Source organism: Eriocheir sinensis, chromosome 29 (genome assembly GCF_024679095.1).
Source record: "Eriocheir sinensis breed Jianghai 21 chromosome 29, ASM2467909v1, whole genome shotgun sequence".
NCBI classification, from domain to species: Eukaryota; Metazoa; Arthropoda; class Malacostraca; order Decapoda; family Varunidae; genus Eriocheir; species Eriocheir sinensis.
The window spans coordinates 8245726-8257540 of record NC_066537.1 but is presented as its reverse complement, the minus strand read 5'-3'; the positions used below and the strand labels follow the sequence as shown (position 1 = coordinate 8257540).

At 40.8% G+C, this 11815-nt stretch overlaps 1 protein-coding gene across 3 annotated transcripts; it reads left to right on the top strand.

Moving 5' to 3' along the window:
- LOC127004963 (integrin beta-PS-like) lies at positions 1-11471 on the top strand. Of its 3 annotated transcripts, none has more exons than XM_050873277.1 (17): positions 1-156; positions 301-442; positions 920-1112; positions 1789-2011; positions 2454-2538; positions 2716-2886; positions 3631-3729; positions 4457-4618; positions 4971-5126; positions 5429-5551; positions 5842-6081; positions 6410-6578; positions 6845-6942; positions 7635-7764; positions 8363-8497; positions 8999-9138; positions 9233-11471. In XM_050873277.1, the coding sequence occupies exons 2-17, from the start codon at positions 308-310 to the stop codon at positions 9299-9301; spliced, it is 2328 nt and encodes a 775-aa protein (XP_050729234.1). In that variant the 5' UTR covers positions 1-156; positions 301-307; the 3' UTR covers positions 9302-11471. The 3 variants fall into 3 exon arrangements, with proteins under 3 accessions (XP_050729234.1, XP_050729236.1, XP_050729235.1); XM_050873278.1 differs by having other exon boundaries at positions 7-156; positions 306-442; XM_050873279.1 differs by lacking the exon at positions 9233-11471 and having other exon boundaries at positions 8999-9159.
- Positions 11472-11815: the final 344 nt, after the last annotated feature.

Here is an 11815-nt window from a genome sequence, read left to right as displayed (position 1 = left end):
GGTGGCAATGATAAGATAACACAAAGATAAGACTCCACAAACCCACGCTCTCACATACACAATCTCTTAAACTTCCTCCTGACAGGAAACAGTCCGCAAGATTCTTAGAAATCTCAGGGTGTGTCTTCTTATGGTTCCAAAGTCTTAGCTACCAAGGTAAGGGCCTGGACTCATCATTCATAAACTGTGCCTAGAAGTTGATGAAAATTTTTGTGAACACACTTCTGAAATTTACTGAAATTAAATGAACACTTTGTTTAAATTGCCTAAGATCATCAAAGGTGACTCATTTTTATCCAGGACAGCCATGCAGGGGAGAGGGTCTGTAGCTGTGGCACTAGCAGTGTTGGTGTGCATTGTAGCCGGTGACAATTCACGCTGTGAATATGACACCTGCTCCAAGTGTATCAGTGACGCCAGCTGCATCTGGTGCTCTAACCCGGTACAGCAACAGCTAAGCTTCTGTCTCTTGAAACACACAGTACTGTAGTCGCCACCAGAAGGCTTGTCCCCCAAACCCCACCTCCTTTCTGGAGTTGTTGCTGATTACTTGCAGTTATATTTGATGTGTTTGATGCAAAAGATGACCTAAGACAAGTACTAGTCAATCACATAATAAAAATAGATGGAGAAGTCTAAGCTATGGTGGGGAGGGGGTGGGGCTGAGGGGACAACTTGCTTGGCACCAATTATAAATAGGACAAAAGTCTTAAAGGAACAGTTTCTGCCAAAATATTCTACCTTACAGTGTTGGTTGATTATTTGTGGACCAGTTGTGCAAATATACCAGTAAGTGCAGGACAGTTATTTAATCCCATAACCTGCACCAAGCAGTTTGGAACAAAGTTATAACTGAAGTTGGATATCAGTTTAGCTGTGATGTACCTTTATCTCACCAAGGTGGCTTTTTCCTTGTTAGAATATCACATCAGTGGCAGTGAAGACTGGAGTAACTTTGCCCCAGTGCATCAACAAGGAATCCCCTAATATAGATAAATTCAAAGAAGCATGCAAAGATGCCATCTATGACCTCCCCACTGAGGTCGAGAAAGAACAGCCCTCACCTGAGACCCTGTTCAGTCCACAGCGAGTCAAACTGAAGATGAGGGCCGGTGAGTACCTACATGTACCTCAAGGTAACATAAGCTGATAATTAAAGTTAACCCTGCCGTGAGTGTAACCCTTAGACGGTGGCAGTATTTGAAGAGTAGCTCCCCCCAAAATTAATGGTCTTATTATATATAGTCATGCCGACCTTAGGACCGTAGCATAAATGTAGTTACGCCTCATGATGGATGCTTTAACTATCGTCTATATATAGATTCTTCCACAATCTGGAAGTTTTGTTATATTTCTGCCATTCAAAACTGACTGAATTTTGGACCGTCTATATATAGTTCCACCGCTGTCTAAGGGTTAAGTGTCCCTCCTCCCCTCAAGAATAGAAAAGATTGAATTGACTGAAGAGTTCATGACCTGCCCACACCCAATCAACAGTCTGGCAGCACACCATAGTTTGCCGAGCACAAGTGATGGGTGAAGCTTTCCATTTCCTGACGTCATAACCGTTAATTTAAGGCTCCATTCCCATCTTCTTATTGATTGTCTTCTACCCCTTAATTTTGCCATAGTGTTTTTTCTCTTGCCAACTTTTACTGGAACTTTCATGTTAACTTTTCTTGTGAACTTGTTTACCACTGAACTGCTTCCTTTACTGTTGAAAAAAATAGCCATCAAAATTTACTGATTGGTACTAAAATGTTTTCATTAATTTATCCATTATTTCAGGAGAGTCCATCAACATTAGTTTCAATTATGAGCACCGGGTCAATTACCCCATGGACCTGTACTGCCTGATGGATGGCTCTACATCTATGTCAGAATTCAAGACTCTGCTTTCCAGTGTGACCCAAGAACTAGTGGCCGGCCTCATGGATATAACCCAAAATGTCCAGCTTGGCTTTGGCATGTTTGTAGACAAACCTACGCTGCCTTACACAGACATGAACAGGCATGTATATTGTCTTAAATAAACTCTCTTTTAACCTAGGGAGGCAGGTTGTGGCTCAGTGGTTAGCGTGTGGGTTTGGAGTCCATAACAGGCTGGGGCCGACCATCAGGCCCCACCATGAAACCCTACCTTTGCCAAAGGCAGTGCATAAAAAAAAAATGCATTTTAAAAAATATTAAGTTATTAGATATTCACTATTCACCCCACTTTGAATCTGTACAATGCATATAGCTTGTGCTTTGAAAAATATTTGCTTATATATATATATATATATATATATATATATATATATATATATATATATATATATATATATATATATATATATAATATATATATATATATATATATATATATATATATATATATATATATATATATATATATATATATTGCAAGGATACAATCACTGAGTGGGTGATCCAATATTCTTCTTCAACAGTGTGGCAGCCTGTCGGGAGTGCCAAGTAGACACATACAGCTTCAAGAATATCCTCCCACTCACTCCTGACCAGACAGCCTTTGAGGTACAATTAGTAGAAAAGTGAGAGAGAGAGAGAGAGAGAGAGTGTGTTAAGTGACAGGTGCTTATTTTTATTAAGCCTGAATGTGCTGCCCATTACCATCATTACATTTCATGTTGTCACATTGATTTTGAATGTAAGGCTGGAAACATTGTCTTAAACAGCTCATCTTACACACAGGAAAAGGTTTTATCATCTCCCGTCTCCACAAATACTGACCAACCTGAAGGCATTCTGGAGGCCCTGATGCAGGTGGCCTCATGCGGCTCAGAGGTGGGCTGGCGGCCAGACGCACTGAAGGTGGCAGTGGTGTTCACTGATGCTGCCTTCCATTCAGCAGGGCATGGCAGGGTAAGTCTCTCTCTCTCTCTCTCTCTCTCTCTCTCTCTCTCTCTCTCTCTCTCTCTCTCTCTCTCTCTCTCTCTCTCTCTCTCTCTCTCTCTCTCTCTCTCTCTCTCTCTCTCTCTCTCTCTCTCTCTCTCTCTCTCTCTCTCTCTCTCTCTCTCTCTCTCTCTCTCTCTCTCTCTCTCTCTCTCTCTCTCTCTCTCTCTCTCTCTCTCTCTCTCTCTCTCTCTCTCTCTCTCTCTCTCTCTCTCTCTCTCTCTCTCTCTCTCTCTCTCTCTCTCTCTCTCTCTCTCTCTCTCTCTCTCTCTCTCTCTCTCTCTCTCTCTCTCTCTCTCTCTCTCTCTCTCTCTCTCTCTCTCTCTCTCTCTCTCTCTCTCTCTCTCTCTCTCTCTCTCTCTCTCTCTCTCTCTCTCTCTCTCTCTCTCTCTCTCTCTCTCTCTCTCTCTCTCTCTCTCTCTCTCTCTCTCTCTCTCTCTCTCTATCTCTCTCTATCTCTCTCTCTCTCTCTCTCTCTCTCTCTCTCTCTCTCTCTCTCTCTCTCTCTCTCTCTCTCTCTCTCTCATCATTATGAATCATACTCCCCCTTCCCCCTCCTCCTCCTCCTCCTCCTCCTCTTTTTCATGCACTACTATCACTACCTCTGCTACTGCCACTACTACTACTATTACTACCTTTACTGTTATGACTATTGTTTTGAAGGAGTTTTGAGAGACCTTAAGCAGCGAGTTACCCATTGCCATGTGTGTCCAGCTTGCAGGCATCGTCCAGCCCAATGACCGGACGTGCCACCTCAACGGGAAAGGAGAATACACTCACTCCCTGTTGCAGGACTACCCTTCTGTCGGTGAGGTACGCCAGGCTGTTTCTGCCACTTACTGCTTCAACACTTTCCCATAGTGAAACCAAATTGGCAAGTCCATTTTTCCTCCCCTCCTCTCTGCCACATGGGACTGTATTATAAGTCGAATCCGAGACATTTTCGGTCCCTACAAAGGTTGGTTTAGGGGCCGTATTACAAGTCCAATCCGAGACATTGCGGGTCCCTACAAAGGTTGGTTTAGGGGCCGTATTACAAGTCCAATCTGAGAAGTTTCGGGTCCCTACAGAGTTCAGGATGAATAACTCTGTAGGGACCTGAAACTTCTCCAGTTCGACTTGTAGTACGCCCCCTAAACCGACCTTTGTAGGCACCCAAAACTTCTCGGGTTCGACTTGTAATACAGCCGACGGTCCCAACACCTATCTCTTCCTCTCCTATGTTACCTATAGCTAACATATGAGGGGAAAAAATAGGTGTTGGGACTGTGTGGCAGGAGTGGAGGGGAGGAAAGAACCCGCAGGAGCCAGCACCAAAACGGGCTCGCCAGTCTGGTTTCACTATAGGAGGTTCTTTAGTGAAATTTCATACATTATTGTGATCCTATTTTGTCACCACCACCACCACATGATCACCATTATCATGATTACTGTCAGTACGTATTTGATTTATGACCTTACTCTTCATTTTTGCTGCATTACTGTCACCACCAGCAGTGCCACATCATCATCCTCATCATTATTGTTTGGCCTCCCTCAGCTCAGCAAGGTACTGAAAGACAATAACTTGACCACCGTTTTCGCTGCAACAGAGGATCAGGTGTCGCTCTACCAGATGCTGTCTGGTATGCTGCACAGCTCCTCCTGCAGTGACATGGACACGTCCTCTAATATTGTCAAAATCATCGTGGATCCTGTTAAAGTAAGTATGAGCTTGGAACAGTCTTTTCTGCCATCAGGATGTATCAGGACACCTCTCTCTTTTGGCCACTCCTCTTAACTTTTTTTATAAGGGCAGTAATTTTTGTGGCTTTTCTTTCATTATTGTTTTCTTTTTTTGCCCTTAAGCTGTTTCCTTTACTGTAAAAAAAAAAAAAAATGAAATTAAGCAATGTTAAAATAGAAAATAAGAACAGTAACAGTAGTTCCATATGTAATGATGTAAATTAGCCTTTTTCTTAACTTATAAACCCAGCAGTCAGTGTTAAGTTGTGTGTTCCTGAATGGTATTGCCACACCAACTTGCATCTGCTTCTTTCCGTCAACACCAACAGGACAGGATCCAAACCATCACCCTGGAGCCCCAGACGTCCATGCCAGGGCTCACAGTGGATGTGTATACTAGGTGCAAGGGCGGTGCAGTGCAAAAGGGAAACACCTGCAAAGAGATGCTCATGGGTGAAAAAGCAGAGTTCACCTTGGACGTCAAGGTTCTCTACCACCTGCTACTTGGCTATATCTCCACCCTGCATCATAAGTCACTTCCCTTTCCTGCATCTTTCTTTTTCTTTCTTTGCAGCTGAAATTCCTTTACTCTGTTTACCTTTTTCCTGTGTCCAGACTTTCCTTGTATTCCTTTATCACGTGTCCCTTTCTCAAAAATATCTCACATTATTTCCTTGAATATAAAATGTGTTTTAGTTTTGAAAAAAATCTAGATTATGGAAATGGACTTCAAAATTGCAGTTCATGCCACAGTTAAAGCTATAATCAAGTATCATCTATATTGCAGATTGAGGAATGTCCTGCTCGGGACCAACAGAATGTCACCTTGAATTTTGAACTTGTTGGCCATTCACAGAACTTATACCTGGACCTGGAGATGTTGTGCGAGTGCAGGTGTGAGGAGGGGAAGGTGAGCCCCTCCAGCAGGCAGGGACAGGATTCTTTTGTGTGCAGAAAATGTCTTGGCCATCTGGTCCTACTGCTAGTCTTGGATACACTACTAGATAACTTTTGGTTGGATATTTTATACTTATGCTATTATTTGATCCCATGCTATTTGGGACTATTGTGCTGAACTAATTAATTATTTATGACATTTTTTAGTATATTTTATGTGAGTTGTAATGCATAGCATAATTTGTGTATCTTTTATCTCTCCAACGATGCATAGCATAATTCATGTATTTTTTTTCTCTCCAGGATTTTATTGCCAATGCAGATATTTGTATGAAGCAAGGAGACTTGAGGTGTGGTGCTTGTGAGTGCCATCCTGGCTTTTTGGGGAAGAACTGTCAGTGCAGGGAAGGAGATGTGAACAACCCAGACATTGATGAGACAAACTGTATCAACCCTAATGCTACAGAGGCTGTGGTGTGCAGTGGCCAGGGCAAGTGTGAATGTGGCCAGTGTGTGTGTAACAAGAGGCCAGACCCAGATGAGGTGAACCTTCACTCAAGTCTTGTATCTTCTCAGTATGACAATCAAGCACTTTCACTTTGCTGAGCAGACTTATTTTAACAAAAGAAACTGAATACAAAAACTTCATAATGGTTCAAATCATCACCTTTTTTCCAGTACCCCAGTACAGTGTTAAACTCCTGTATTCTTCACTAGCAACAGATATTTCTGGTATTCATACACTCTTGACAGAAGACATACTCTTATGGTATCTATCTGCCTCCAGCCCCATCTTGTCCAGCCTTCCCTACAGCTTGTCCTTGTAAAACATACTACCTTGAACACCATTTCACTGTCTACCTTTTCTCAGGTTATTGAAGGGTTCTACTGTCAGTGCACTAATTTCCACAAAGACTGTCGAGGGAATAATGGAGAAATCTGTTCTGGTCATGGACACTGCGACTGTAATGAATGTGACTGTGATGCAGGTTGGGAGGGGCAGAATTGTAGCTGCAGCACCGACACAGAAAACTGTAAAGGTAAGATATTTTGTGGATTAGTTACAGTTATACAGAGTTATAATTGTTCTTGTGACACTAGCTGACTCTGCAATGCCCTTAACCTTCCTCTTCCTTGACTGATCTACACTTTTAACTGGTTTTGGAGGAAGGTTTCATATCTTGTTTTACTTGGGATCTGAATGAATTATTTACTGAGGTGACTTGGTAAGAATTTTCATGTATACAGTCATAGTTGGCAAGGCTGTCTCGTTGGCCTCAATGTTGTTTGTGTACCTATCTTCCAGACACCGAGGGGGTAGTCTGCTCCGGCCATGGGAACTGTATATGCAACAGGTGTGAGTGTCAGGCCGACTATGAGGGGAAGCACTGTGAAAACTGCAAGGTGAGGTGCTGGTGTACCTTGTTTTCTTTCCTCAGATATTGGAGTTATTATGAGTGAGTGTACATAGTGTGTTGGCATTAACCCGTCCACTGCGATTGGCATGGATTTCACCTTCACTGGTAGCCTGGTAACACATTCTCCCAGGTCTTGCTCTGCCTCTGTGGTGGAAAGTGGAGTGTTTCCCTTGTGGTATTGGTATGCTGGATTTCCCCTCCCAAGGTGCATGACTACATTTTTCTTCATTGAATTATTGCAGCCACTTTTTGTTCCATTCCGGTAGCTTGGTGATGTCTTCTTATAGGAAATCCACAGTCAAGGGGTTAAACAGCCATGCCTCATTACCAGCTAAATTAGTTCATAACAGTTTAGTACTTGTTGCTGATGCCTCAGTGAATAACTATTACTGTCAAAATACCAGTTAAATATATCAACATCTTTAGAACTGAATTTAATCATTGTCTTTTTCAATCTTTCTCAGTCTCCTTTTTATAGTGTAGCATGTTACAGGCTTTTTTTAACATTTTTGTATTGCTGCTTCCATTCCTCCTGTGCCATAAAAAAATGTTACTATTGTACTGCATATTTGTAACTGTAAGAAGGGGTGCTGAATAAGTCTTTTGTCTTTCATAGATATAATGCTGCAACTGGAATTACATAGTGACTTGGCATCCCCCTCTCTCCTCGCATTTCAGTTTTGTGATGAAAAGTGTGAGGAGTACAAGCCCTGCGTCGAGTGTTTAGTGTTTCAGACGGGGACGTACGGGGCTGCATGCGAGGACCAGTGCTCCAGCTACACGGTCACCATCATTTCTGACATGACGAGTGCGTTGTAAAGGCTCCAAAGTCCTTCTTAATGAAAGTCATTATATATTAAGTACAAATGAAATCCATAACTTTCAAGGTTTTCTTAGTTGTATTTGGATAGCTGTTATTTCAGTGTGCACACCCTTTGAACATTGTGCCTCCATCCCTCCTTCTTAGTTTTGTGATGACCTGAATGGATATATTTTATGGCCGGCAAAGTTTAGCTTGAAATTAAGTCATGTTCTTTGTTAACCCAGTAGCAGCGGGGATCATGTTTCTTAATGGTTCTTCTAAGCGAGAAAAATGTGAAAAAATCATCACTCACACAAACCATTTCATAGTATATATAGAAACATTCGTGATCAGTTTATGTGTCATCTTTTTTGGGGGCGGGTTAAATCATGGCACAAATTTGACCCTTTGCTGCTACACGGTAAAGCCACACATTTGGCCCGTCGCTGCTACCGGGTTAAAAAATACGTTGTTGCTCCTTACTTGTTACTTCCTTATGTTGTCACTTCCTTACTGTTCCCATGTTTGACTTCCATAATCTCTCCTTACAAAATGTTACTCATCCTAATTGTTATACACTCATTTAATTTTCCTCTCCCCCCAGAGAACTATGGTCATCTGTGTTCCAGCACGGATGAAGAGGGTTGTAGATTTTTTTACCAAGTTAAAGAAAATGGAACAGTCAAGCATGTGTGGGCTCAGGACAAGAAGGAGTGTCCCAAAGTAATCAATCCATGGAGTGAGTACTCAAAGAACCACAGACGTAATTGCTCCTCATGACTTACTGTTTATACATATATTTTTGTAAGCCAGTCTCATCTAAGAATCAACCTCCAAAGGTTATGATATATTTGACTGAGGAGTAAACTTACCAACCTAGAGAAGTTTAATTTCCTTAACTTGATCTTGAAGGAATCATTAACTCTTAGACGGCAGCAGTATTTGAAGAGTAGCTCCCCACAAAATGCATCGTCTATTATATAGTCACTGCCAACCTTAGGACAGTAGCATAAATATAGTTTTGCCACATAAGAGATGTTTTAACTATCATCTACATATAAATTCTACTGCAGTCTAAAAGTGTTGTTATATTTCTGCCTTACAAAACTGACTGACTGAATTCTGGACCCTCTTTATATAGTTCCGCTGCCGTCTAGGTTAAAAAAATCACACTCCTCTACCAATTCATGCAGTGTGAGTGAGGGGTGTGTGTGTGTGTCATTGTTCCTCTCCTCAACAGTCGTGGTGGGCGGAGTGCTGGCGGGTGTGGTGCTGGTGGGCCTCCTGTTGCTCATTGCCTGGAAGGTCGTCACCACCATTAAGGATAAACGGGAATATGAAGCTTTCAAAACTGAAAAGGCCAAGGCTGCCTGGACTGATGTAAGTATGAAAGTTAGGTAGCAATATAGTGCTTTAATTGTTGTTTTCAAGAGCAGAGATTATTAGATTTTAACATTCATTTTCTCTCCTACAGAATGTGAGTCCGTTATACAGGCCAGCCATAACTGATTTTCAGAATCCTATGTTTGGAGCTAGTAATTAAAGGTAAGGGTGTAAGTCTTCTCAAATTCCCTTATTTAATGAATAAACAAAACAAGATAGAAAGTTTTGCCATGGGGGGATTTATGCTGTGGAAAGAACAGGAGTCTGCCATTTATAGTTTATCAGTAAAGAGGCAGGACAGTGGAGGGCCAATGTATGTGATGTATGCTTCAGAATGCATGATGAAATAAAGTAAGAATAAACTTCAAGCCATACAGCAGGGCCACAGGATTGGGGTATGGCATGGAGTTAGCAAGTTAAGAGACATCCTAAACAAGCCGCAAGAGGTATGATAAAATGAAGGTGGCATATCCCAGAGGTCTGGGGCGGTATTCTCAGATGCTTCTGCCTCTCACAACAGTCTCCAAAGCCCAGAAAAGGAAATCAGTTGGGTTCTAAGGAGTTTTCTTTTTAAGTTCATGGTACAGAAAAAGGCTCAAACTGCCACCACTCATTAAACTACCCCTGGAAATGCTCAACTCCTAGGAAAGCCTTGTCAAATGTGTGGACTTGGGCGCCAAAATTTTTGAGAATATGCCCCCTGATCAAATCAACAAGTGACTCTACTTTAAGAAGCTATGGATGGAGCCCTCACACCTAATTGAAAATGATCTACAAATGAATGTCAGGGTACCATCCATCGACCAATTTGTGGCATGCCTTCTCATAGACAGTTGCCAAGTTATTTTTAGGGCCAGAAATTATTGATTGTGTGTGTGGCAATGTGTTCCCTCAGTGATGGAGCCGGAGGCCATCATCACTGGTGGTACATCCCCATCAACAGGGAACCTTTTCTTCTGATTTCCTATCTAGTCGTTATTATGTGTTTGTTCTAATGCAGTACTGATACTGATGATTGAGTACTTATATCTATGTAAAACTTTCTGTTGTGCAAGTCAGTGATTACATTCAATTATGTAATTATGTATTTAATCCTTAGACGGTGATGAAACTATTTAGAGACGGTCCAAAATTCGTCGGTCAGTTTTGTATGGCAGAGATATAAAAACACTTCCAGATTGCAGTCGAATATATATATATATATATATATATATATATATATATATATATATATATATATATATATATATATATATATATATATATATATATATATATATAATAGTTAAAACATCTATTATGCGGCATAACTATCTTTATGCTACGGTCCTAAGTCGGCAGTGACCATATATAGACGATTCATTTTGGGGGAGCTACTCTTCAAATACTGCCGCCATCTAAGAGTTAATTATGAATAAGAAATTTTGTTCTAAGCAAATCAAATGTAATGATAAGTACAAATAATTGTGATAAGTAAATTGTCTGGACCAGCCCTCCATGACACTGGCTCTAGGCAAGTAGTCGTTCATTGTGACAGACACACCATTGGTTGATCACACTCATTTGCATGTTGAATTTTAAATGTTTGCAGCCCTTTCCTTACCTCTGAATGTCATGGGTAGGAAAAAAACTTGAGTATAAAGCCATGGAAAGGATTCCTTGACTTCCTTTACAGTAGCCTTCCTTTAATAATACCCAAGGATACAAGTATTTACTTTGTTGTTGAATGTCCTGTTTTTAATGTTTTAATTGTTATAACAATCCTTTTTAAATTCTTGGCCAATCCTCAAGTTGTAAATATAACAAGTGGTTCACTGATTAAAGAATTCTTGTGGCAGTGATATTACACGTGTTCAACTTTTATCTTGGATGCAATAAAATTATTTTTAGACGTTAAACAGTGAGAGAAGTTTTGGAATAGTGCAGAACTTAGATATGTCAGTGTAATATACTTACCCTACAGTAACCTTTTAAGTCAGTGAGATGTCCACGGTTTTTGCTGTACTTTTTTTTTTTTTTTTTTTTTTTTTTTTTTTTTTTTTTTAGTAGCTGCCAATGGTCTGAGGACTTGTATGTAGCTTAAATATGTCCAGCCAGTGTTCTTGTGTTACTATTTTATTTTGCTGTTTTATTTAAATTTGTAATTGTCCAATGTGTGTGGACTAATAATTGTGATGATTCTGTGAGCTTGTAATAAAAGGTTTACCAGGAGAAGCTTAGTTAATTTTTGTATTTTTAAGGCACAGCATCAAGTAAAGACATCTGAAGGGTGAAACATGATGTTGGATCCTAATAATTTGATAGAATGTCATAAAAAGAACTATTGATATCAGCAGGGACTTTACTTACACCATATAAAGCCGTAAAACCTGACAAATACAAGGTCCGATCAAAAAGCTCTGGCACTGTTGCTGTTGTCATTGAGTGCAGCGCGACAGTGTATTTCCAGCTTATGCATTAATCTCTTGACATCATGGAGTAGATCCAGTTCTAATCACAGTTAAAATAAACAAGATTCCCAGCAACTGTTCCACGTGTGGCAGGAGCGCTGGGAGCAGTGTATCGTTGCACAAGGCGACCACTTTGGAAGGGGTGGCAACACAATCTAACTCTGGTATGGTCTTTCCATTTCATAGGTGTACATGGTTTTGGAACTTTTCAGTCACACTTCATA

Coding starts and splice junctions, on each gene's coding strand:
- LOC127004963 (XM_050873277.1), top strand. CDS start 308: ATGCAGGGGAGAGGGTCTGTAGCTGTGGCACTAGCAGTGTTGGTGTGC. Junction 5,127..5,428: donor AGTTCACCTTGGACGTCAAG/GTTCTCTACCAC, acceptor TCTATATTGCAG/ATTGAGGAATGTCCTGCTCG. Junction 9,139..9,232: donor CCAAGGCTGCCTGGACTGAT/GTAAGTATGAAA, acceptor TCTCTCCTACAG/AATGTGAGTCCGTTATACAG.